The 27387-nt window shown below is 39.4% G+C and overlaps 1 protein-coding gene across 5 annotated transcripts in view; it reads left to right on the top strand.

The window, feature by feature from the left end:
* LOC116565015 overlaps positions 1-27387 on the top strand; it is a 719225-nt gene that overhangs the window by 7084 nt on the left and 684754 nt on the right. For 2 of the 5 annotated variants that reach the window (XM_032298573.1, XM_032298572.1), the window contains exon 2: positions 3503-3765. The exons of the other annotated variants lie outside the window; for them this stretch is intronic. In XM_032298573.1, coding sequence (XP_032154464.1) covers positions 3503-3594 — 92 coding nt within the window. In that variant the 3' untranslated portion in view covers positions 3595-3765. Of the gene's footprint in view, positions 1-3502; positions 3766-27387 lie in introns of those variants that run through there. 5 annotated transcript variants of the gene reach the window in all.

The raw sequence follows: 27387 nt of genomic DNA, 5'->3' as shown, positions 1-27387 counted from the left end.
TGTGTGTGTGTGTGTGTGTGTGTGTGTGTGTGTGTGTGTGTGTGTGTCTAGAGCATGGGTGGTGGACCTGTGTGTGTGTGTGTGTGTGTGTGTGTGTGTGTGTGTGTAGGTCTAGAGCATGGGTGGTGGACTAGTGAGAGAACTGCAATGTGTTTGATTAGAATGACAGCATCCAGGAAACATATATTTCAGGGTAAAGGCTTTGCTCTCTTCTCAGGCAGTGAGGAAAGAAAACTGAGGCACTCCGGATTTCAGAGAAAAGTTGAAAGTTGGGGTAGCCTAAGTGCCTTTCCAAAATGGAGATTCCTCAACTGACCCTCCATTTCATTCCATCTTAGCATGTATTTGCCCATTGCCTTTCTCAGTCTTTTTTTCTCTTCTGTTATCTGGGGTTCCAATTGTATGTAGCACCTTTATGCGTTAAATAAATTGAGCTCTCCCTGCTGAGCTGTCAGTGAATGGAACTGACCAACAGAACAATCTGTGTAAGTGCTTCTTGTGCCCAGGCCAGACAGACAAGCACAATTATTTGATTGCTGCAGATTGCTGCTAAATGAGGATGAAATAGTGGGTCTGAGGCTTGTTGGTGAATATTATTAATAATATAGTGTCATGCATTAATAACACAGTGTCATGTGAAACAAAGCTACACTGGAGGGTCTGTCTCAAATCCCATTTAAATAACATTTTCAGGGAGCTAGATGGTTGAGGAGATGAGCAATAATAAAGCAAAATGTCTTTAAGCACCAATTTAGGAGTTTCAGTTTGACTTAGGCTGAAGTTAAGAGGATATACATCACTGTTTTACGTTATTTGGTGGCCAGAATAAAGCATGGGATATATCCCTTGCTAATTATCATAAAAATGATGTTTCTATAATATTCTGTGAAAAATTATCTTCACTGTCGTCATTAGAGTGCTTGAAGAGAGGCCACCGCAAAAACTCCATAAAATTCTTTCTGGCACCTATTATGCCCTCAGTTACTGTATGCATAGCAAACTTCTTTAGGCCAGCACCGCAGAGACTCTTTCCAGACTTCTCTTTCACTTCTCCCCTTCATAAACCTCATAGCCCTACCAAATGGGATTTGTCACCACTATTCTTCAAATGTGCCCTAAAGTCCACTGCCCCCTGGGCTTTGAGCCAAGTCACTCACGCTTTTCCAAGTGCCCTTCCCAAATCTCATCTCTGTCCCTCGACTAAATATCCAGATCAAGTGTGCCTTCTGCAAAGCCTTCTTTGTTCACGCAAGTCTGGAACAGGTGTCTACAAACTTTTTATATAAAGGAACAGATAGTAAATATTTCAGGTTTTACAGACTGCATATAAACTCTGTATTCTTTCTTTTTTTAAATCAAAGTATAAAAATGATCCTTAGCCTATTGAGCATTCAAAAACCGACCACAGGATGAATTTGGCTCATGGCGCATAGCTTGCCAAACCATGGTCTAGAGTGATCTCTCCTTTCTCTAAACTCCTGTACAACTTTATTTGTGTCACACTGCCAGTTTCTATATAATGTCTGGAAATTATTGGTCTAGAAGTATTTTCTCTGTTAGACTGAAGATCTCTGAAAGAAAGCATGTCACTTATGATGTTTTCCAGAAGGAATATAGTTTATTTTTAACTCTTAAGCTCTTACTTTTATGAGAGCTAGGTAGGTCTTCTATCTTCATCATTACCATGGACCCCTTAGCCAGGCCTTGGGTATCATAAATACACCTGGTAATTAGAGATGGAATAATTTCATTTATTAAATATTGTATTCGTTGAGACACCATTCTAGGCTCTGAGAAGATATCAATGGATAAGACAAAAATCTCAGCCCCGTGAAGCTTTGCACTGTAGGCTGGAAGCATTATCTTAGGATCTCCTCCTGATTTGTCTCAACTTCACTTTCCTATTTTTCATGGTGTTGACTTGATAATAGTATTTGTCACTTGGTTTACCAGTGTGTGAGAAATAATAAAAATTGTATTAGTGAAGGGTGACATTGATTGTAGACCTAAGATAGCTGGAGCTATTTTTTAAAATATGCCCAAGTACCTGAAGAATTTATGAAGCAATTACAGTAATCCTTCTTTGTAGTTTCACTTCCTGTGGTTTCAGTTACCCACAGTCAACCACCATCCAAAAATATTAAATGGACAATTCCAGAAATAAACAATTCATGAATTTTAGATTACACACATTTTGAGTGCATGAACTACCAAGCTGTTCTGTTCTTTCCCACCCTGGAGTGAAGAATCCCTCTGTCCTGTGTATCCACACTGTATATATTACCCATCCATTAACAATTTAGTAGTCCTCTCAGTTATCAGACCAACTGTTGCAGTGTCATAGTTTTTGTATTTAAGTAATCTTTGTTTTACTTAATAATGGCCCCAAACTGTAAGAGTAGTGATGTGGGCATATTGTTATACATGTTCTATTATTGTCGTTTATCTCTTACTGTTATTAAATTTATAAATTAAACTCTATCCATAGGTATGCATGTATAGAAAAAAATAGGCTGGGCATGGTGGCTCACACCTGTAATCCCAGCACTTTGGTAGGCTGAGGTGGGTGGATCACCTGAGGTCAGGAGTATAAGACCATCCTGGCCAACACGGTGAAATGCTGTCTCTACTAAAAATATAAAAATTAGCCAGGTGTGGTGGCAGGCACCTGCAATCCTAGCTACTTGGGAGGTTGAGGCAGGAGAATTGCTTGAACCTGAGTGGCAGAGGTGGCAGTAAGCTGGGATTGTGCCATTGCACTCCAGCCTGGACGACAGAGTCAGACTATGTTTCAAAAAGAGAAAAGAAAGAAAAAAAGAAAAATAGTACAGTTGTGAGTCATTTAATGACAGGTGTACATTCTGAGAAATGTGTCCTTAGGCAATTTTGTTATTGCATCAACATCATGGAGCGTACTTAGACACACCTGGATTGGCAGAGCCTACTGCACACCTAGGCTATGTGGTATAGACTGTTACACCTACACTACAAACCTGTATGTATGGCGTGTTACTGCGCTGAATACTGTGGGCAGTGGTAACACAATGGTAAGAATTTTGTATCTAAACATAGAAAAATTACAGTACAAATATGGTATAAAATATTTAAAAATGTGTAGAGCACTTAGCATGAATGGAGCTTGCAGGACTGGAATTTGCTCTGGGTGAGCCAATGAGTGAGTGGTGAATGTGAAGGTCTAGGACATCACTGTATTTGTCTTTCTAACAATAAATTAACCTTAGCTTACTGCAACCTTTTTATTTTATACACTTAAAAACTTTTTTAACTTTTCGGCTCTCCTGTAGAAACAGCCTAAAACACAAACACAAACACATTGTATAGCTGTACAAAAATATTTTCTTTCTTCATCTTCTTACTCTATATGCTTTTTTTTAAATTTACTTTTTAAACTCCTTTAAGACACAAACATACACATTAGCCTAGGCCTACACAGGGTTAGGATCATCAATATAATTTTCCATCTCTACATTTTGTCCCACAGAAAGCTCTTCAGTGTTAGTGAAACTCATGGAGCTGTCATCTCCTGTGATAACAATGTCTTCTTCTGGAATACCTCCTGAAAGACATACCTGAGACTGTTTTACAGGTAACTTCTTTTTCAGTGTAGAAGGTGCGCTCTATAACAGTGTTAAAAAGGTACAATATAGTAAATACATAAACCAGCAACATAGTCATTTATTGTCATTATCAAGCATTATGTATTATGCATAATTTTTTTTTTGAGATGGAGTCTTGCTCTGTCACCCAGGCTGGAGTGCAGTGGCACAATCTCAGCTCACTGCAACCTCTGCCTCCCAGATTCAAGTGATTCTTGTGCCTCAGCCTCCAGAGTAGCTGGGAGTGCAGGCACATGCCACCATGCCTGGCTAGTTTTTGCAATTTTTGTAGAGACGGGGTTTCGCCATGTTGGCCAGGCAGGTCTCAAACTCCTGACCTCAAGAGATCCACCCACCTTGGCCTCCCAAAGTGCTGGGATTACAGGTGTGAGCCACCGTGCCTGGCCTGTACATAATTGTGTGTGTTAGACTTTCACATGACTGGCAGTGCATTAGGTTTGTATCCATCAGCATCACCACAAATAGGTGAGTACTGTGTGAGTACTGTGTTGCCCTATGGTTGTTATGACGTCAGTAGGCAATAGGAATCTTTCAGCTCCATCGTCATCTTTTGGGACCATGGCTGTCATCGACCAAAACATAGTTATGTGGCACATGACTGTATATAAAAGACTTTGTACTCTCCATGGTCTCAGTCATGCATTGGGGGGTCTTGGAACCTATCCCTGAGAATAAGGGGGACTACTTCAACTGCATTTAGTTATCTTGTTATCAGTCAAGATCAACTGCTGATCATTATTGTCACTTAGCTACATTACAGAAGGTGAAAAGGCTACTAGAGGCAGTATCTTGATCACAAGCTAAATTAAGCAACATTTAGACTAGGCACATAGAGCTTAATACTTGGTGGTGGTTTATGAAAATCACTTACTTATTAGGTAAAGGAGTCAAGATTTGACTTAAGGTCTGTTTGAATTCTGAACCTACGATCTTTCTCATGAAATCAAAATAATGTTCGGTCATATTGAGTTCTATTCTGGGCACAGATTTGCATTGAAAGTAACAACAGTGAACCAAAAAATAAAAATAAGAAATAAAACAAGCTACACATACAATTCACTGAAGCACATGAAGGTATTTTGTGGCAGTGGTCCCAGCTCCCACGTCACGGACTGGTGTCAGTCTGTGGAAGCGGTTAGGGACCAGGCTGCACAACAGGAGCCGGGCAGTGGGTGGGCGAAGCTCTGACTGCAGTTACAGCCACTCCCCATCCTCTCTTTACCACCCGAACTCTACCTCCTGCCAGGTCGGGGCAGTGGTGGCATCACCTTCTCATAGGAGCGTGAACTGTGGATGTGAACTGTGCATCTGAGGGATCTAGGTTGCACGTTCCTTATGAGAATCTACTGCCTGATGATCTGTCAGTGTCTCCCTTCACCCGCAGACAGGACCGTCTCACTGCAGGACAATGAGCTCAGGGCTCCCACTGATTCCACATTATGGTGAGCTGTAGAATTATTACATTTTACAATGTAATAATGATAGAAATAAAGTGCACAATAAGTACAATGTGGTTGAATCATCCTTAAACCCATCCTCCCTCCCTCCGGTCTGTGGAAAAATTGTATTCCACAAAACTGGTCCCTGGAGTTGGTGCCAAAAAGGTCGAGGACCACTGCTTTATGGTACTCTCTAAAGGAAATATCACGAGGGAGTAAGTTCTTAATAGTCAGAATTTTCTTATGGCTGTCTTTTCTTAATGCATCTTTCTTTTTTTTTGAGATGGAGTCTTGCTCTGTTGCCCAGACTGGAGTGCAGTGACGTGATCTCGGCTCACCGCAACCTCCGCCTCCTGGATTCAAGCAGCTCTCCTGCCTCAGCCTCCGAAATAGCTGGGATTACAGGCACCCGCCACTATGCCCAGCTAATTTTTGTATTTTTAGTAGAGACGGGGTTTCACCATGTTGGCCAGGCTGGTCTCAAAATCCTGACCTCAAGTGATTTGCCCACCTTGGCGTCCCAAAGTGCTGGGATTACAGGCATGAGCCACCATGCCTGGCTCTTTTAGCACTTAGAATATGACATCCCACACTTCCCTCTTGCATGTTGATAAAGACAAGCCTTTTGAGTAGGGTTTCCCAGAAAATAATAAGACTTGATCAAATAATAATTTCAGTTAAAAAATGTGACTTTAAATTAGCTCCAAGCCTATCTTTCTTCCTCTCTTGTCTTTCTAAGGCTGCTAAAGAGCTGGGAAGTTGGAAATGAGACGAGTGTAAAATTAAAAGCTCAAGTTTTTGTCAAGATCTAGCTGTTTTTCTTGACTGAATGCTCCCTGGGTTATTGGAAGCCTTTGGTTAATTTCCAGAGTTTTGAAAAAGTTTATTATGACCTTTTTTTCAGTTTTTTTTCCATGTTTTAAAATATATATATATTTTATTGAGTTTGAGGTTTTGGGGTACATGTGAACAACATGCAGGATTGTTGCATAGGTGCATACATGGCAATGTGGTGTGCTGCCTTCCTCCCCATCACCTATATCTGGCATTTCTCCCCATGTTATCCTTCCCCAACTCCCCACCCCACACTGTCCCTTCCCTAGTTCACCCCCACAGACCTCAGTGTGTGATGCTCCCCTCCCTGTGTCCATGTGTTCTCATTGTTTAAGACCTGCCTATGAATGAGAACATGCAATGTTTGATTTTCTGTTCTTGTGTCAGTTTGCTGAGAATGTTGGTTTCCAGGTTCATGCATGTCCCTACAAAGGACACAAACTCATTGTTTTTTATGGCTGCATAGTATTCTTTCAGAGTACCTTGCTCTGTCATTGTTTGCTGACATGGTTAGTAGTAAGTAGTCTTTTAAAAAATTTTTATTTTCAGTATATAGAAAAAACACAAAAACCTTAGGGATAAATTAAACAAAATGTGTGGAAAACCTGCAGATTGAAAACTGTTCAGATAAAGTTCTAAAAATTAATGGTGGAGTGTACTGCTTTTTGGGCACAGCTCTTCTTTTCCAAATACATGTCTTCACGGGGGGATGCCGACCACTGTCTGACCACAGGGCTATTCCATCTGTAATCAATTGGCTAATGTATTTTATAGAATTCTTACGCCTGTATTCATGAGGGGTTCTATTTCTATTAGATAGAGTTTTCTTTATTTATAGTGTTTTCATCTGTTTTTGGTATCAGTGCAATGCTGACCTCATAAAACCAGGTGGAAGTTTTTCTTTCTATTTCCTGAAATACTTTTTGTAAGAATGGCATTATGTCTTTCAAATTTGATAGAATTAACCAGTAAAGCCATCTGGGCTTGAAGGGAATACATTTTTGATGATAAATTCAATTTATTACATAAATAATATTTTCTATGAACTATTCATATTTTCTGTGTTATCATGTGTTGATCTTGATTAATATGTGTTTTTCAAAGACCTTGTCCAATTTATCTAAATTGTCACTTTTTTTGCCTTGTGTTGTTTGTAATATCCCTTTATTATCTTTTTAATATCTGAGGTAACTCCTTGGATTTCTAGTCTTTCATTCCTGATTCTTGAGTCACTTTTGGTAATTTTCCTTATGTAACAAATTAACTATTTCATCTGGATTATTTAATGCTTAGTTTAGAGTTGAAAATAATAGCAGTCTTTAGAATATACGTACTCTTGAGGATATGTGATGACTTTCCTAAGTGTCTGTAGGCCCTAATTGTTTTATGAGAATGTAAGAATAGCATAGCTTTTGTCTGAATCTTATCGTGGTATGTTACTTCAAGGCATCAAAATCCCAGTGTATCAGACAAAAGAGAAATTTGAAATATTGGGCTTAGCAAATCCTCTTTTAATCAAGACATGCTTTTCAAATTGCTTTCTTTGTCTCTTCACATACTGTCTCTTTCCTCCAGGAAAATTTTTTTTCTGGGCTTCTTGTGATTTTTCTCTTTCATGCAGCAGGTTTTTCTCTAATGTCTGGTAATTTTTTCTTGCTCAAAGGAAAATGAAGGTGACTGGGAACTCTGTGTGAGGGGCCAGCCATTGTGCTAGCGGACCCCAAATATCAGGACTGAGAAAACAGCACTGATACGGTTTGGCTTCATGTCCCCAACCAAATCTCATCTTGAATTGTACTCCCTATATGTCAAGGGAGAAAGCTGGTGGGAGGTGACTGGATCCTGGTGGCAGTTTCCCCATGCTGTTTTTGTGTTAGTGAGTAAGTCCCACAAGACTTGATGGTTTTTTTTAAGACAGAGTCTTGCTCTGTCGCCAGGCGCCAGGCTGGAGTGCAGTGACACAATCTCGGCTCACTGCAATCTCCGCCTCCTGGGTTCAAGCAATTCTCCTGTCTCAGCCTCTCGAGTAGCTGGGACTATAGGTGTGTGCCACCATGCCCAGCTAATTTTTTTGTATTTTTAGTAGAGACGGGGTTTCACCATGTTGCCCAGGATGGTCTCGATCTCTTGACCTCGTGATCCACCCGCCTCAGCCTCCCAAAGTGCTGGGATTACAGGCGTGAGCCACCGCGCCCGGCCAAGACCTGATGGTTTTAGAAGAGATTCTTCCCCCTTCGCTCTCTCTGTCTTTCCTGCTGCCTTGTAAAGAAGGTACCAGCTTCCCCTCCCACCATGTTTGTAAGTTTCTGAGGCCTCCCCAGTCATGCGGAACTGTGAGTCAATTAAACTTCCTTTGTTTATGCTACTGCCAGTCTTGGGTGGTATTCTTTATAGCAGTATAAAAACATATTAATACAATCACCATGGGTTACTGTTACTCACGAACAACCTTAACTTTCCCTGATAGGTTGTTCAATTTCTTTAGAATGATTTTGTTGACGAAATGATGGCAGTGGTGGTGGCAATATAGACCTTTACTCAATTTCATGATTATCCCTGAGTTTAGTCTTGTTCTTACTTCTACCTTCAATTATAGCTGCTGCCTCCAAGTCCTGACCCTCTCCAGAATTCGGTTTGTGTTGCAACACTTTGTTTTGGTGACTTTGAAGCCAAAGATGTTCCATTTATTTTTAATTTATACATAATTGCCGTAATTTTGTTTATCTTGTAAATTCATAGAATGTAAAAGCAATGTCTTGGTTGTGTGTGGTGGCTTTTGCCTGTAATCCCAGCACATTGGGAGACCTGAAGCAGGTGGACCACCTGAAGTCAGGAGTTCAAGACCAACCTGGCCAACATGGTGAAACTCTGTCTTTACTAAAAATACAAAAATTAGCTGGGTGCGGTAGGCACCTGTAATCTCAGCTACTCATGAGGCTAAGGCAAGAGAGTCACTTGAACCCCAGAGGCAGAGGTTGCAGTGAACCGAGATCGCACCACTGCATTCCAGCCTGGGTAATGGAGTGAGACTCTGTCTCAAAAAATAAAAATAAATTAAAATAAAAGCAATGCCTTGAAGATAAGGAAAGTCACTACTGCAGGTAGACATATTGACAGGAATGATGAGAGACAACTGGTGAACTGGCAGCAAAGAAGTAAAACAAAAGACCCTTTAAATTCAGGCACAAGAACTGAAGCCCACATGCAGAGGAAGTACAGTTGTGCATTGCTCAGAAGCCTCTGGGAATTTCACACTGCACACCACTGTGTTCCCCAACAGGCTGATCATCTGCATCACCTGGGAAGGTGAACACAGGCTCCTAGGCTCCACTCCACACCTTCTGTGTCAAAAGACTGTTCTAGCAATGAGGTATAAAAACCTGTGCTTAAACATTCTTCAGGAGATTCTGAAGATCAGTGAGGTCGGGACTATCATAATTGATATTAGTAATGAAAAATTTAAGTCATTAAAGAAAAGGTTTAATTACTTTCTTTTTAAGAAGGCAGGTAAACATAGAATACATCATGTTAAGGTTTCCACCTAAAATAGTTAATAATTTAAAATTTTGTTGCTTAGGAGAGATAAACTTAGCTGTCTGGAAAACATACTGGATTTGGGTAACTGATTACTTAAGGTTTCAGAAAACTGAAATTTTACCGCTGTCATCTAGGCCTGCAGCCTTAGACGATGGCAGTCAGATGAGCTTCCCTGATCATGCTCAGTCTTTACTTGCTTGGTCTTTTTTTCCCACTGTGTTCAATATTGAATAGTCCTGTCAGTAAAAATCATTGCTGAAAATCAAATGACTGTATGTCTGAAAGTATACCTTTGGGCTCTATTCTATTCCATTGATGAAGTTATAAATCCATATATAAATGCAATATGTCTTGATTACTATAGCTTTATAATAAGCCTTCAAGTCTAGTAGTGTGAGTCCTCCAATTTTGTTTTATTATTTATTTTTGAAATTACTTTGGTTATTCTGGGTCCTTTACATTTTTACACAACTGAAACTCTGTACCCATTAAACAGTATCTCCCCATTCTCCCCTTCCCCTGGCTCTCATGGTAACCACTCTTCTACTTTCTGCTCTATGAATTTGATTATCTTAGCTACTTCATATAAGCTCTCTAATCTGTTCCATTGCTCTGTCTATTCTTTCACCAATACCGTTTCTATATGAACTTTAGAATCAGTTTGTCAATAGCCACAAAATAACTTGCTGGTAAACGGGTACTGTGGCTGATTCCTATAATCTCAACAATTTAGGAAGCTAAGGTGGGAGGGTCACTTGTGGCCACGAGTTTGAGACCAGCCCCGACAACATAGTGAGACTCCATTTCTATAGAACATAAAAAAAAATTGCTTGACATGGTGGCCTGTGATTGTAGTCCCCACAACCTGGGAGGCTGAGGTGGGAGAATCCCTTGAGGCCACGGGTTTGAGGCTGAAGTGAGTCATGATCACACCACTGCACTCCATTCCAAGTGTCAGAGCGAGACCTTGACTCCAAACAAATAAAAAACAAACAAACAAAATCTTGCCAGTATTTTGATTGAGATTGCATTGGATTTATACGTCAAATTTGGAAGAATTTACAGCTCAGCAATATTGAGTCTATTTATGAACATTTGACATCTCTCCAGATACTGTACTTTCAGCTCAATAGTTCTATGTTTTTGAGGGTGACTTTTATTTTTTTACTGGGATTTTTCATATTTTTATTAATTATAAACATATTTCCTTTACATCCTTGAGCATAATTTTATAATTTCTTTAAAACCATTGTCTGCTATATCTAATGTCTGGGTCCTCCTAGGCCACATTTATGTACTGTCTCTTCTCTTGAGTTGTGTTTTTTTCTGTTTCTTCATAGGTTAAGTAATTTGGGATTGTATGGTGGACATTGTGAAGAATACATTGTTGATAGTCTGGATTCTGGTATTTTTTAAATTGTGGTAAAATTTGTAAAACATAGAATTCTCATTTTAACTGTTCTAAAGTACAATTCCTTGGTGTTTAGTACATTTGCAATGTTGTTTAACTATATCACTGTCTAGCTCTAGAACATTTTCATTGCCTTGAAAGGAAACCGGTGCCAGCGTTCATCACTGTCTCCCCATTTCTTTCCCTATCCCCAACCCCTGGCAGCCACTAATCTTCATTCTTTCTTCATAGACTTGCCTACTCTGGACCTTTCATAGAAATAGAATAATGTAATATGTGGCTTTTTGTGTCTACCTTTTTTCATTTAGCTTGATGTTTTAAATGTTCATGCATGTTGCAACATGCATGAATACCTTATACCTTTTTATGGCTGAATAATATTCCATGGCATGGAAATACCACGTTTTGTTTATCGATTCATCTCTTGATGGATATTTGGTTTGTTTCTACCCTTTGGCTACTGTGAATAGTGCTGCTAGAAACATTCATGTACAAGTTTTTGCTTGAATGTCTATTTTTACTTTTTTTGATACATACTTAAGGGTGCAACTGCTGAGTCACGTGGTAAATTTATGTTTTACTTTCCTAAGCAACTGCACAATTTTATTTCCCACCAAAGTTCAGCCTGAGAAAGCTCCTGAGCAAGTGAGGAAAAGAAAAGAAGAGAATAGAAAAGAAAAGAAAAAAGGGCAAGCTCCTGAGTGGATCTCCCAGGGAGCCACCAGACAAGTAAAAACACACAACTAAAGTTTTTGAGAAGAAGGTCCATATTGATCCCTCTGGCCCTAGCAAGCAGCACCAGGAATGTGGGCCACCATTTTCACATCCACTGCCTGACTGGAGAAGTGGGAGATGGTAGATGGGTTACAGTGCTATGACACTCTTTAATCAAAGTTTAGTAGCTTCCCTCTCATTAAGTTTTCCTTTCACTGTTGTAAGTTTTTTATTAGATTCCAGAGTTCTGAAAATGTTGATTCTAACATTTTTTGTGAGCTTAATTATTACTTTAATGTAGGGACTGAGTTTTAGAGTTCCCTACTCTGCTCTTTTTGGTGATAACCTGTCCTGCTATTTGTTTATTTGGAAGATATTGATTTCTTTTGTTTTATCAAGGCGTTAATTTCCCTCAGCTCAAACTAAACTTGGTCTTCCTGTGGAGAATGATAGCTTTAATTTCAATTTAGTTATTTTATGTCATCTGGTCTGATTGACGTTTGCCCTGTAAAAACATGGTGTAAAAGTCAGCCAGAGATTTGGAGAGTTTATACACAAAATTTGGGCCACTCTTTTATGGCTGTTTTCTTTCTGGGGTGTCCTTTACTCTCCAAATCTTGTGGTTACCTTGATGTCCAGAGTGGACAAGTCCATGGAGAAAGTAGCTGGTTTCAGCACTTCGGGCTAATAAGACTGTGCGTTTTTATTTAGTTTTTAGTTCTCCAAATGTCATGAGCTTGGGCCTCAGTTTTTTGCCTTTTAAGAAAAAATTAGTATTTGTTTCTTGTGGTAAAATACATATACAATTTACCATCTTAGCTATTTTAAGTGTACAGTTCTTTGGTATTAAATACATTCATAATGTCCAACCATCACCATCATCCATCTCCAGAACTCTTTTCATCTTATCAAACCGAAACTGTGTACCCATTACAGAGTAACTCCCCATTCTCCTTTCCCTCCAGCACCTGGCAAGCACTATTCTACTACTAATGCTGCTGTGAACATGGGTATACCAATATCTATTTTGAGGAATCACCATACTATTTTTCAAAACTGCAATACCATTTTTGGTTTCTAACAACATTGCATAAGGGTTCCAGTTTTTCTACATCTGTGCCAACACCTATTGTTTTCTGTTTTTTGATAGTAGCTGTCTTAATGAGTATGAGATGGCATCTCATAGTTTTGATTTGCGTTTCTCTAATCATTAATGAGATTGAATATCTTCGTATGTGCTTATTGGCTCTTTGTATATGTCTTTGGAAAAATGTCTGTCAAGTCATTTGCCCACTTTTGAGTTGGGTTGTCTTTGTTGTTAACTTTTAGTTTTCTATATATTCTGGATATCAATCTCTTATCAGACATATAATTTGCAACTATTTTCTCTCATTCTCTAGGATGCCTTTTTAATCTTTTCATAGTGCCTTTTGATACACCAAATGTTAAATATTTTCATGAAGTCTACTTTTTTTTTTGTTTGCTTGAGGCTTTGCTTTCATATTCAAAAAATCACTCCCAAATCCAGTGTTATGAAGGTTTTGACCTATGTTTTCTGTCAAGAGTTTTATAGTTTTAAGTCTTTAATCCAATTTGAGTTAACTTTTGTATATGATGTTAGATAAGGGTCCAATGTTATTGCATGTGGACATAACAGTTTTCCCAGCATCATTTGTTGGAGCAGTTTTTTGTCTTTTTTTTGGGTGGGGGATGGAGTATCAGTCTGTGGCCCTGGCTGGAGGGCAGTGGTGCAACCTTGGCTCACTGCAACCTCTGCCTCCCAGGTTCAAGCAACTCTCCTGTCTCAGCCTCCTGAGTAGCTGGGATTGCAGGCATGGGCCACCATGCTCAGCTATTTTTTGTGTTTTTAGTAGAGATGGGGTTTCACCATTGTGGCCAGGCTGGTTTCAAACTCTTGACCTCAAGTTATCTGCCTTGGCCTTCCAAAGTGCTGGGATTACAGGCTTGAGCTACTGCACCCAGCCCTTGTCTTTAATGAAAAGAGGAGTAAGTAAGGTGAGGTTTCAGGCGTCATCTTGCATGGAAAATTGTACTGAATATTTGGCATCCGTATTTGTCTTCTAGTGGTACCGTAACAAAACACATAAGCCTGGGTGGCTTAAGCAGCATACGTTTATTTCTCACAGCTCTGGAGGTTGGAAGTACAAGATCAAGGTGCTAGCAGGGATGGTTTCTCCTGAGGCCTCTCTCCTTGGGATGCAGATTGCTGTCTTTTTGCTGTATCCTCACTTGGCCTTTCCTCTGTGTGTGTAAACCCCTGCAGTCTCTTCTTCTTGTAAGGACACCCATCCAATTAGATTCGGGTCATACCTTTATAATCTCATTTTTGCTACCTCTTTAAAGGTCCTATCTGCAAATATAGTCATATTGGGGTTAGGGCTTCAACATATGAATTTTGAGGTGACACAATTAAATCTATAAGATCTTCTTGGTCTCCTGATGTAACTAAAATCGAAGCCAGCTGTGCCTTTTCTTACTAGGCGGGTATGCAAATTTTCAAAATAAAGGAGAAAGGAAGACTACAAATCAGCTTCTCAAAGAAAATACATGAATTGCGTCACTAGCCACTCCTGCCTGGTTGAGTGACAGTCGGATGCCAGAACTTTCCTTGGATTTGCTTTCCTGTTAGTGAAAACAAGAACTTGTTATATGGAAGCAGTCAACTGAATATTTTCAACTGATTACTAGAATTTAAAAGCAAAGAAGTAATAATAAGAGTTAAAGTTTATGAACACTTTTTTTCCCCTCTCTAAATGGAACCAATGTAGATGCTGCTAGCAGTGAAGAATCCAGAATTCTTAGAATTTAGTTTACAGAGGGAAATGGAACTACTCAATAAATGTCATATTTTCTTCTTAGATGGTGTTTACACATGCATATACTGCCTTAATTGGAGAATGTTCTTTGAACACAGATATTTCAGACTGGTGTCAGAAATGTCAGGCTGTAGTAGATGGACTTAGTTATGGTAAAGCTAGTTAAGGGCAGTGTTTGCAGGATGGGAGGGTGCTCTGGACTTACCAGTCCATGTCACTAGATTCCTAGCAACATGCTGTCTCATTGTCCATTTACCCTCATCCCCTCAAACACGAAATTGGCTTCCATATGATGCTAATCAAGAACTCATCCCTCCTGTCAAATTCTAGGCCTGCTTTAAAGAGTTGTGAGCCTCTTAAGGTGGTTTTATTGGTTCCCTTTGTGCCACGTCAAGGAGATTGTATTTCCCTTGCCAAAATATTGAGATTCGCGGTCCTGATAATGGGATAGAAAAATCAAAGTTGGCTGGGCATGGTGGCTCATTGCTGTAATCCCAGCACTTTAGGAGGCAGAGGCAGGCAGATTACTTGGCCCAGGAGTTTGAGACCCGCCTAGGCAACATGGAAAAATCCCGTCTCTACTAAAAAGATAAAAATTAGCTTGACACGGTGGTGCGCACCTGTGGTTCCAGTTACTTAGGAGGCTGGGGTGGGAGGATCACTTGAGCCCAGGAAGTTGAGGCTGCAATGAGCTGTGATCATGCAACTATACTTCAGCCTGGATTTTGGTGAGATCTTGTCTCAGCAAAATAATAAATAAAAAAGAACATTCCAGCAAATCTCGGGTATATGACATGGTATGTGGTAGCCGAAAGGACAGACCTAAAATCCCCGGCAGAGAAGGTGAGGGTATGAAGTATTTTCTTTTGGTCTGAACATTTTATAGAGAGCAAACTTTATTGAAATGGATTGATTCGAACATTCTGTATGTCTTTGGAACAACTTTAGAAATAAAACAGAAGGTTCTGGTTCAGTGAAGACCCTGATAAATTAATTAGAACACCCATGAGAAGTCCATAGCTTCAAGCACTTTTTAAAACTCATAGCCAGTATGAACGTTTTCCACCCTGCTTTCTAAAATCCTTTTTAGCAAACCACAGGAATCTTTCTTTTGGTTGTGTTTCTAACTGAATTACCATCTGCTATTTGAAAATCATAATTAGTTTTGAAATTTACATTTAAATATAAATTTTACACTACGACACCAATTGGTCTGAGTCTAGAATAAGAAGAGAATTATTCTTATAGTTTGGTCTTATTATTCACTCCAATGCTTCATCTATTACATGAATCCCAAATGTATCTTTAAAACCCTGATTGGTGTACAGAGGATTCAACTACTTGTTATTCTTTCCTCAGCTCCTCTTATCTACAGCACCTCTCCTTCATTAGGACACAGTTTTAATTTCCGTAGCCACTGTGGTTTTTCTGTGCTTTCTTAAAGGAAAACTGCTAAGGTTGATAGGTTCAAATTAGACTTTTCTTTGTAAGTGCATTTATGCTTGCCAACATCTTCCTGTTTCCTTACATGCTTTTGATTTTAACAGTTGATGCACTGCCAGTTGACTTAAGGACCAAGCAATTACAATATTATCAGTCCTTAGATCTGATTGTATAAATCCAGAACAGTATGCTACTTTTCTTTGTACTTAAAGAAAGCACAGCCACATGGCTACAAAGTCAAGCTCCCAAGGACGTGACGGACAATTTGCTAAGCTGTCTTGAAAAGCAGGCTTACAGGTGTCCTAAGCCCATTTCCGTCCTAAGGTACCCTTGTTTATGCTAGAACAATACAGAAAGACACACAAAATGCATCAGATTGGCTACGACTTAAGATGAGCCTCACAAGTCCTTTTTCCCATTAATCAAAACTTTACAGGAGATAAATAGTGATTTTTATCATTTATTCAACCAGTTTTCCCTAATGTTAACATCTTACATGAATGTATCTGTCAAAACTAAGACATGAACCCTGGACAGTTAACTATTAACTAAATTAGAGACCCTATTTGCTTTTCACCAGTTTTCTCACTAATATCCTTTTTCTGTTACTTGTTTTCATGACTAATAGCTTTGAAGTTTACTGCTCAGGTAATCAAAGTCAGGTAGTCAAAGTCTTTCACTTTGGGTTTGTCTGATATTTTCTCATTATTAGACTGGGGTTATGGGTTTTGTGGAAAAATACCACAAAGGTAAAGTGTTCTTTCATTGCATTATATTAGATGGCACATTATATTAACATGACATCGCTGATGCTATTGACTTCAGTTGCTTGGCCAAGGTGGTATCTGCCAGGTTTCTCTACAGAAAACTATCATCTTCCCCTTTTCTTTCTTTATCCTTTAGAAACTATCAGAGGATTTAAATTAAGTTCCACTTCTGAAAGGAGTACTATCTACACATATTGTTTGGAATTCTTCTGTGAAGAAAATGTATCCTTTCACTCCCATTTGTTTATTTAGTCATATATTTATATCGGTATTGATCCATACATACTCATTTTACACTTTGGGTTACAATCCAGTACTGTTTTATTTATTGCTCAAATTGTTCCAGTTTTGGCCCTCTGTAGTTCTTTCAGGTTGGCTTTTGTGTCTTAACATATTCCTGGCCTGCCATCTGGTATTACAAGAGCACCAGGCTTCTCTTCTATTTTCCCCTCCTCAGACCTTAGAACAAGCTATTTTGCCAATTATTATTTTTTATTTTGATTGTTTTGAATACTATGATAATATTTTATTCCAAATATTATAATATTGATATTTGATTATAAATATTGTTTTTCCAAGATTTGGATAGTGAGAACCTCTTTAGGCTGGTTTCTTGGCTTTTCACGTCTCAACAATTTTTCACGTCTCAACAGTTTTTGAGCTGTTTTTACTTTATTGCACAATAAGATATTCCCATCACATTGAATGTTTTTCTTCTGCAATGAAATTTGCTGTTTCTCCAAAGAATCCTGGTTCATTTTATGAGAGAATGGTATTCAGAAACTGAGATCTAGGTTCTAAGCATGCGGACTGCTACTGCGGGGTCACTGCTTTTAAGCTCTTCTGCCGACAGAGCTAGGTTAGTGGTTCTTTCTAGTCTTATTCCCTTCAATATCTACACTGTCCTTTTCCCACAGTGAGATCTCTGGCTCCCAGTAACTGTAGTATTATTCATTTGCTTAATACTACAATACATAGAGTATTGTTTCAGAATTACAACTCTTTTTTTTTCCCATTTATTTATTTTATTGCATTTTAGGTTTTGGGGTACACGTGAAGAACATGCAAGATTGTTGCATTAGGTACACACGTGGCAGTGTGATTTGCTGCCTTCCTCCCCATTACCTACATCTGGCATCTCTCCCCTTGCTATCTCTCCCCAGCTCCCCACTCACTATGAATCGTAATTCTACTAAATAGAGTTCAAGATTTGTTTGCAGCTCTTTTGGTCTCATAGTTGAACTATTGGGTTCTAAAGCAGGGATCAGCAAACTTTTTCTATAAAGAGCCAGATATTAATTATTTTAGGTATTATGGACCATAAGATCTCTTTCACAACTGCTTAACTCTGCTACTGCAGCAGGAAATCAGCAATAGAAATAGGTAACGAAAAAGCACGGTTGTGTTCCAATGAAGCCTTATGTGCAAAAGCAAATAGAAAGCTGAATTTGTCCTGCGAGCCATAGTTACTTGGATTCTAAAATTACTTAGATTTCCTTTTTTTTTCTTTTTTAGTACATTTTGTCTTTAGACAAAAGACATAGAACGTCAGTTCCCTGGATTCTTTTCTTTTCTTTTTTTTTTAAGATTATACTACTTAATTAAAAGGAAACTAAGTTATTATTTCTTTTTTCAATCAATTTTAGGGCTTGTTTCCTTTCCCCAGCTCTTGTTAATTTTATATTAAGTTAGTAAACTTTAAAAATATTCTTTCTTCAAAAATTTGGTTTTATTACACAGGCAAGATGCTTAATTATGATGGATCAACTTTGGTTTTTCAGATTTTAAAAAATGAATACAAATGTAGCCAGAGAAGTTATGTAAGAAGATTGCCTGTCAGGGTGCTAGGTGGTTTTTATTTGTGTTTTCTTATTCAGTGCTCATCAGAGTACAATCACATTTCATTGAACATAAGATGCCGTAGATTAAAAGGCATGTTTTACTTTCAGAATGTTAAAATGTCAGAAATGATGAAACAACACTATTAGATACTTTTATTTCTGTTTCTTTTAAAAGATGAATACATTGACTCAGGAAGGTTCAGATATTTGTGCAAGAGTACATAATTAGTAGTTGGCAGAGTCAGAAAACACACCCAGATCCTTCTCTCTCGGGTCTTTTCTATGGCCTTTCCTCCTCCTCCCTTCACTGGCCCCATGCCTTCCTTCCTCCGTTTATCCTTTTTTAAAACATTTTTTTTGTCATCTGGGCTTACCAAATTTGGCTCATCTAGTTGCTTGATTGTTCATCAAGCTAATTCCTTTATCTAATCTCAGTTTTTCCGGAAGCCCACCTTCTCAGAAATCCTTATCTCCAAACACTGGGACTGAGTTGGAGATCTCTCATCATCATGACCTCTGTGGAATTTGCTGCTTATATATTTTATTATTTATATTCTTCAATATTAAAATTCAATTTCAATAATGATTATAGGTCATTTGTACAATCAAATGTTATTAAATGTTTTTACAATTTTGTTTAACCAAGAACGTCTTTTTTTTTTTTTTTTTTTTTTCTGAGACAGGGTCTCACTCTGTCACCCAGGCTGGAGTACAGGGTACAGTCTTGGCTCAATGCAACCTCTGCCTCCCAGGGTCAAACGATTCTAGTGCCTCAGCTTCCTGAATAGCTGGGACCACAGGCACCTGCCACCATCTGGCTAATTTTTGTATTTTTAATAGAGACGGGGTTTCGCTATGTTGGCAAGGCAGGTCCAGCCGCATCAGCCTCCCACAGTGCTAGGACTGTGTCAGACCAGGAAGGTCCTTTTGTGTATTGTTGATGTCAACATAATTTACTTCAACTTGTAAGTTTTTAAGGAGACAGAATTGGCATGGACGTACATGCTTTGGGGCAATATTATGCATATGCTCTTGAGATGACTAAGGAATAAACACAGAAAGAATAATCGTATATAATTGAATCATGTTATGAATGGACCTGAATATTGTCACCTATTCACATATGGATAGTGATAGTGTTACTACGACTAAAAATAATAATATAAAAATAACAAAGCAATAATGAACATTTACCGAATGCTTACTACATTCAGGTATGTTTGAAGTGTTTTACAAGTATTAATACATTTAAGCTTATTTTATTCTCAAATTCTATAAGTAAGTACAATCATTATTCCCATTTTACAAATGAGACAAGTGGGGCACATAGAAGAGAAGTAAATTAACCAAGGTCACACACAGAGCATGAGGCTGAGCTAGGGTGAAATACTTAAGCACCGGTTTAAGTATTTGAAACTATTTCAGCTCAGTGTGGATATATAGTGCATTATAAATATATGTAGCTTCTATAGAGAAATAAAGTCACAAAATCAATTTATTTTCAATGTGTTTATTTATTCTAATTCCCCTCCTGAATATGTGGGAGCTACAGGTGCTTTTTTTGGTTAGGGTCAGGACTCCCAAAGTTGTATGGTGGAGGATTGAATATGGCCATTTCATTTCAGAACATGGAGCTGAGGGAACTCTGAAAAGCAAAGTCCAGGGTGTAGTGGATGTTGTGGTGCTTCCTCAGCATCTGTTCTCTCTTCTCCTGGCCACTTCCTGATTCTCATTTAAGAATCTATTCCTTTTTGACTCAGCCCCTGTGTTTCACCCCTGACACTAGGAAAGGATCTGCATATGCGGCAATGCAATCTCATCACCTCGTCAAGGTTTAGGTTTAGAAGTGACATATAGGCTGAAGGAATGGGACAAAAACACTGCAAAATATGTTTTCTGGCAATATCTAATAAATAGTCTCTTGGCCAGCTGTGACGGCGCATGCCTATAATCCCAGCATTTTAGGAGGCTGAGGCAGGATAGCTTAGCCCTGGAGTTCTAGACTGTCCTGGGCAACATAGTAAGACCTTACCTCTACTGAACATTAAAATAAAAAATTAGCTGATGTGGTGGCATGTGCCTGTAGTCCTAGCTACTGGGGAGGCTAAGGCAGGAGGATCCCTTGAGCCCAGGAGTTTGAGGCTGCAATGAGCTATGATTGTGCTGTTGAACTCCATCTTGGGTGATGGAGTGAAATCCCATTTCTTAAAAAAAAAAAAAATCTCTTTATCTTTCTCATCTTCTGGGTCATTTTGTTCAGATAAGCAGCCGGGCAGTGGTATAGCCATATTAGCAATAGTAGTGATAGTAGTTATGGTAGTCATATTGCTACTATTAGTGAAGTTGGTCTTAGGATAAAGCTGATATCATGCAAGGAAAAGCCAAGAAAGACTGAGAAATGGCGTTTCCTTTTAGCCACTGAATCAATTAACTCAGAATCCTGACCTACCTCCAGGTTTCTAGTATGTGAGCAATAAACCCTAAGTGTATGAGAGCTAATTTGAGTTGGATTCTGTGACTTACAATGTAATGCATGCCATCTCATACAAGAGGTAAGAAGAGAACCGAAGCTAATAGGATAGGTCAAATGCGATATCAGAAAGAGCCGATCTGAGAAGTAGAGACTAGGAATGTGGCACAGGATAAGAACTGGAGACACTAAGTTAGAATTGTGAGAGTTTGGAACACTAGACAAAGGCGCAGAGCTGGAAGCAGTCCTCTGAGCTGAGGACCTGCACATGAGGGTTGGAGGAAGAAACTGAGGACATCCACCTCGAGCAGAGCTTCTGGATGTTTGCATTGCACATAGACTTGGCTCTAAAGATTGGGGCCAAAAAAAGTAGCTAAATGTCATCACCTTTGCCTTTGTCTTTTCTCCAGATCAATGCAGACCACCAAATGTGAAGGCTGACTTGCTATTTAGAATGTACGAAGTATCATTTCACATTGTATATATGTACATATCAAGGCATCATATTATACCCCATAAATGTATACAATTATAATTTGTCAATTAGAAATAATATTAGTAAAAAATATATTAAGACTTTGCTTTCTCCCATAATAATTTACTGCTATGGGAATAACTTTCCTATCATAAATAAATAGAAAATCAAGCACCTATATTCAGAGACTGTACCACTAGCATAGGACCATGATCCCTAACAGAAGGGAAGCAAATGAGACAAGGACTGTGATGATACCAACTTTCTGCCTGGAGGTAGTTTCCACAGAGTAGGGAGGAAGAACCGAAGCCGAGCCTGGTGGCCTTCTACATTGAAGCGATAGATCAGAAAAACCCAGACAGCTAGAAGTTGTAGGGCAGAGTATTGCAGAAAGGGGAGCTGGGCTGAAGAAAGCACCAGACGTTTGCACAGGGCTCTCCTCAGGTCTTTGATGAATATGAATAGGTGCATGCATGGGAAGAAACTTCCTGAGGCGAGAGAAGAGGAATCAGAAAGCAATAGGCCAAACAATTGGCCTGGTTCACAAATGACTGAGAATAGTTTATGTTTCTACTAGTCTGAGTGAAGAGAACTCCTAATACACATGGTCGACTCCTCAGAAGTGTCATGCCTTAACACTGAGACTAAATTAGTTTTACAGTAAAGGCTTATCTGAATCATCCATAATAGGGCATAAAAGAAAGCCTCAGGGCCGGGATTGGTGGCTCATGCCTGTGATCCCAGCCCTTTGGGAGGCTGAGGTGGGCAGATCACCTGAAGTCAGGAGTTCAAGACCAGCCTGGCCAACATGGAGAAACCCCATCTCTACTAAAAGTACAAAAATTAGCTGGGCGTGATGTTGCATGCAGTAATCCCAGCTACTCAGGAAGCTGAGGGAGGAGGGAGAAGAATTGCTTGAACCCGGGAGGTGGAGGTTGCAGTGAGCCCAGATTGTGCCACTGCACTCCAGCCTGGGTGACACAGCGAGACTCTGTCTCAGGAAAAAGAGTAAGTCTCAAAGGATCATCCTTAAGTTAATTAACTGTGTCCCTGAAAAAAAATTCAATACTTTTTAAAGGTAAACAACAAAATCTAGCTCTCTACAAAATTGTATGTTAACTTTTTAAAAATTACAAAGTCTGACATTGAATGATACTTTATCAATTATAGAAATAGGCAGAAAAAAGGATCCATAAATAGGAGAAAAATCAGCTGATAGAGATGTATCCAGAAATGATGAAATTGGTAGATAAGGGCCAGAAGTAGCTATTATAAATCTCACAAATATGCTCAAAGATGTATGATGAACAGAGACATTGAAGATATAAAAAGACCTAAATGAAATTTCTACACATGAAAAATATAATGTTGGAAATGACAAAATATATTGACTGAACTTCTGCTTAGGATGTAGAGTTGAACATGGCTAACCATGTCTAACTATGAGCAGAAAACAGAGTAATTTTTAAGTCATAACTTTTCTTGAGCCCATCAAAGAACTGAAGTCATAGAGCAAGAGTTAAAAGCCCTTCTGAGGAGAGGTGGACACAGAAATTGGTCTGCCTTTGGCAGAACCTGAAAGCAAGAGGATTTTTGGCTGCCAAAAAAGCCCCCTCCTAACCCCCTCAAAAAAGCAGATAAAAAGACAATAGCTAAGATTTCAATAAATTTTTAAAGGTTGACTGAGCTAATAATTTGAAATGATAGGGAGTTCCAGATGCAAGAGGGGATCACATGTACCCACAAACTCTTTTTCTAGGCCTCCTTTTGGTACCCTGGGAAAGATTAGAGTCAGGATAGGACACTGGCTGCCTTTCATTACTTTTTTCCATCAAATTGGGAAGTTTTGGGCCATTATTTCTTTTTGTTGTTGTTTTTTGGGCCATTATTTAAAAAAATATCTTTGCTACCTGCCCTTTGAAACGGTGCATCTTTGCCTGGGCCCTGAGGGAGGGAGGAAGGGTTTCTTGCTCCTCTCCCAGCAGCTGGAGGCTTTTTGCTTTGTGTGATAGGAGGGAGCAGGGAACAGGCACCAGCAAATGCTTGAGAAGAAGGCGGGGAAGCCAGGCTCCTCCGGGTTTCCTCAGAGTCAGTGCTCTGAGTGCAAAACAAAGGAAACTTGGATTCTGCAAAACACCAAGACCTAAGGGAAAAAGGCAGATTTTTTTAAAGTGGGTGTTTTATTGAGATGTAATTTACTTAGCACAAAATTCATCCTTTTAAAGGGTACAATTCAGTGGGTTTTAGTATAGCCACAGAGTTCTGCAACCTTCATCACTATAAGTTCCAGAACATTTTCATCACCCCCAAAAAATACGATACCGCTTAGCCATCACCCTCCCCATTCCCCCGCCTCCCCCAGCCCTAGGCAACCATTAATTTACTTTCTCTCTGTATAAATTTACCTATTGTGAACCTTTCACAGGAATGGAATCACTCCAAAATGCAGTTGTGACTGGTGTTGACAAGAGTCAAACTCTGTAAAATATTTGAAGAGATTTATTCTGAGCCAAATATGGATGACCACGGCCTGTGACACAGCCCTCAGGAGGTCCTGAGAACATGTGCCCAAAGTAGTCAGGGTGCAGCTTGGTTTAAATATTTTAGGGAGGCATGAGACATCAATCTAATACATTTAAGAAATGTATTTAAGAAATACATTGGTTTGGTTCAGAAAGGCGGGGCAACTCAAAGTGGGGGCTTCCAGGCTACAGGTAAATTTAAACATTTTCAGGTTGACAGTTGACTGAGTTTATCTGAAGATATGGGATCCATGGAAAGGAAATGTTCAGCTTAAGATAAAGGATTGTACAGACCAAGTTTTATTGTGCAGAGGAATCTCTCAGATAGCAGACTTCAGAGAGAGAGCAGGTTATAAAATGTTTCTTTCTTATCAGACCTAAAAGGGTACCTGGTTCTTAGTTGATTATCTCCTGGATCTGGAAAGAAAGGAAGGAAAACAAAGGGGAAAGGAGATTCTCTATAGAATGTGGATTTTTTCCCTCAAGAGACTTTACAGGGCAATTTCAAGGTATGGCAAGGAAATATATTTTGGGATTAAATATATTTTTTTCCTTGTTTCATAATGTTATGCCAGAGTCAGATTGAAAAGTAAGTCACAATATACAGGGTTAAATAAAACCCATCTGATGAGAATTTATGGTTTGTAAGGCATGACTCCCTAGACCCCTTAAACAGGAATTTGGGCAAGATCAAAAATTAGAGCTTAGTCCTCACTGGCTTCTTACACTTAGCATAATGTTTTCAAGGATCATCCATGTTGAAGCATGTATTGATACTTCCTTTATTTTTATTGGTGAATAATATTTCATTGATGTGGATATTGACACAGCAGGAGCACGGCCATCTTGGACACGTACCGCCATTCTAAAGTTCCCCTTGATAAAAACCCACCTAAATTGAAAGGGCATCAGCCTAATGGGTAAGGTCAGCATGACCATAAAACACAAATGACATCTCCAACCAGGAACATTCCATCCATAAGATAAGCCCCTCCCCAGCCAGAGTCATGCCAGTCCCGAGATAACTTCCCCTCCTGCTGGAGAGATACCAGCCCCAAAATCACCTCCTCTCCAACCAGAGACATTCCAACCCCGCAATAGACTTCTCCCCTACACGGAAGCATTCCAAGCCTGTGATAAGATCCCTCAACCTAAAACCAATAAATACTCTTAGTCTATAGAAGAAAGCACTCCCGACTGAAATTCACCAGAAGCCCCTCTCAGGTTTATTCTCCAAAATAAACCTGTCTGTGACTGTTCAGCCACTTTTTTGTGTTTCTTTCCTCTTTCTTTAACTCTTACAGATATATCACGGTTTTTAAACTCATTCATTAATTAAGGAACATTTGGATTATTTCTATGTTTGGCTTTTATGAATACTGTTGCTGTAAACGTTTATGTACTTTTTTTTATTTTTGAGACTTTTGTGTTTCTTTCCTCTTTCTTTAACTCTTACAGATATATCACAGTTTTTAAACTCATTCATTAATTAAGGAACATTTGGATTGTTTCTATGTTTGGCTTTTATTAATACAGTTGCTATAAATGTTTATGTACTTTTTTTTATTTTTGAGACAGAGTCTTGCTCTTTCACCAGGCTGGAGCACAGTGGCACAGTCTTGGCTCACTGCAACCTCCGCCTCCTGGGTTCAAGCGATTCTTCTGCCTCAGCCTCCTGAGTAGCTGGGACTACAGGCGCGAGCCAAACGCCCAGCTAATTTTTGTATTTTTAGTAGAGATAAGGTTTCACCATGTTGGCCAGGATGGTCTCGATCTCTTGACCTTGCGATCCACCCACCTCAGCCTCCCAAAGTGCTGGGATTATAGGCATGAGCCACTGCGCCCAGCCATATTTTTTTTTTTGAGACTGAGTTTCACTCTGTCACCCAGGCTGAAGTGCAGTAGTGTGATCTTGGCTCATTGCAACCTCCACCTCCTGGGCTCAAGCTATCTTCCCACATCAGCCTCCAAAGTAGCTGGGACTACAGGCCCACGCCACCAGGCCTGGCTAATTTTTGTAGAGACAGGATTTTATCATGTTGTCCAGGCTGGTCTCAAACTCTTGAGCTCAACTGAGCCACTAGCCTTGGCCTCCCAAAGTGCTGGAATTACAGGTGTGAACTACCACACCTGGCTTATGTACATATTTTTGTATAGACTATGTTTTATTTTCTCTTTGGTATTTACATTGGAGTATAATTTCTCAGTCACATGATAACCCTAAATTTAACATTTTCAGGAGTTGCCAAACTGTTTTCCAGAGTGGCTGCACTGACTTTTAAAATAGTGGAATAAAGACATTTGGATATTTACTTTTCCATAAAAGCAATGACTACACTGACAGATATTGCCAAAATAAACTTTTTCAGAACTCTAGAAATTAATCAAATGTTTGCAACAATTTCAGGGGTGTTCACTGAAAAAAAAAAGTGGGTCCTAAATCTTAGTAAGAAGAGCACGTTTTGTGGCATTTGTCCTATTCCCATCCCCTTTTTGCCAGCTCCATGGTAACATTGAAAACCAGAAGCTTCATAGTCTCAGTATTTGTAAAAACCAGTAGCCTAGTAGCCACTGGAGGGAACAGATCGGATTTGCAGTGCCAAGACTAAAAGCTCTATCCCCAGTGAATTGTCACTATTTTCCCTGTATGGAAGTTTTCTGAAAAATTACAAACCATTCACAATGCTTGAAATTTGACTTCAGGGCTCACTTAGCAGGAAAAGCCCTATCTCGTGTGTTTTTAAAAAACAATCAGGATACTTCTTTCACATTGTAGTTATCCAAGGTGAGTATAACAGTTGGGACAAACCAGAGGCTTTAACACTGAGCCTCCCAAGTGTTAGTAAGGAAACTTAATTTCATTCAGGGACTAGGCACTTTACATTAATTACCCTGTTTAACTTTAAACTTTGAGGTGCATCTGTCTCAGAGACAGTAAAAGTTGAGAGTTAAACCATCAAATGCTAACAGTCTATGCTTTGGCCCGTGAGCAATGTCAGCCCACCCTCCCACTGAGGCAATCAGTCATAGAGACATTCTCTGCTCTCCACAAGTCAGTCTGTTCTGCAAGAGGGCCTCCATTGGTCTTTGTATTGAGCACTCCAGGTCTTTGATTAGTGGAGCACAGTCCAGATCTCTAGTCTGCTGTGGGTTGGAAATTGACCTTTTGCTTGACTTGGTCTCATGCTACCATTCCACAATTATTGAAATGGACACCCCTGATAAAAACTCCAGAGCCCTATTGGTGCTTTGGATGTCGCACGCTGGTCCTCCCAATGGCCCCTCTGAGCTAACCTCTGAAACACACATCGCTCCGTATTCCCTTTAGGTTTGGCTTCTACTTCCCTCTTCTTGGATTCATGTTGCTGAGACCCCACCATACCTGAGGCCCGTATGAGGTGGGATGAAAGATACCCTATTTGGCATGACCCTCTCAGGAACAATACTCTGTGCTTCTAC

The sequence above is a fragment of the Sapajus apella genome, unplaced genomic scaffold, assembly GCF_009761245.1.
Source record: "Sapajus apella isolate SASKATOON/1434 unplaced genomic scaffold, GSC_monkey_1.0 scaffold38, whole genome shotgun sequence".
NCBI classification, from domain to species: Eukaryota; Metazoa; Chordata; class Mammalia; order Primates; family Cebidae; genus Sapajus; species Sapajus apella.
The sequence above is the reverse complement of the archived record's forward strand: the minus strand, read 5'-3'. Positions and strand labels throughout refer to the sequence as shown.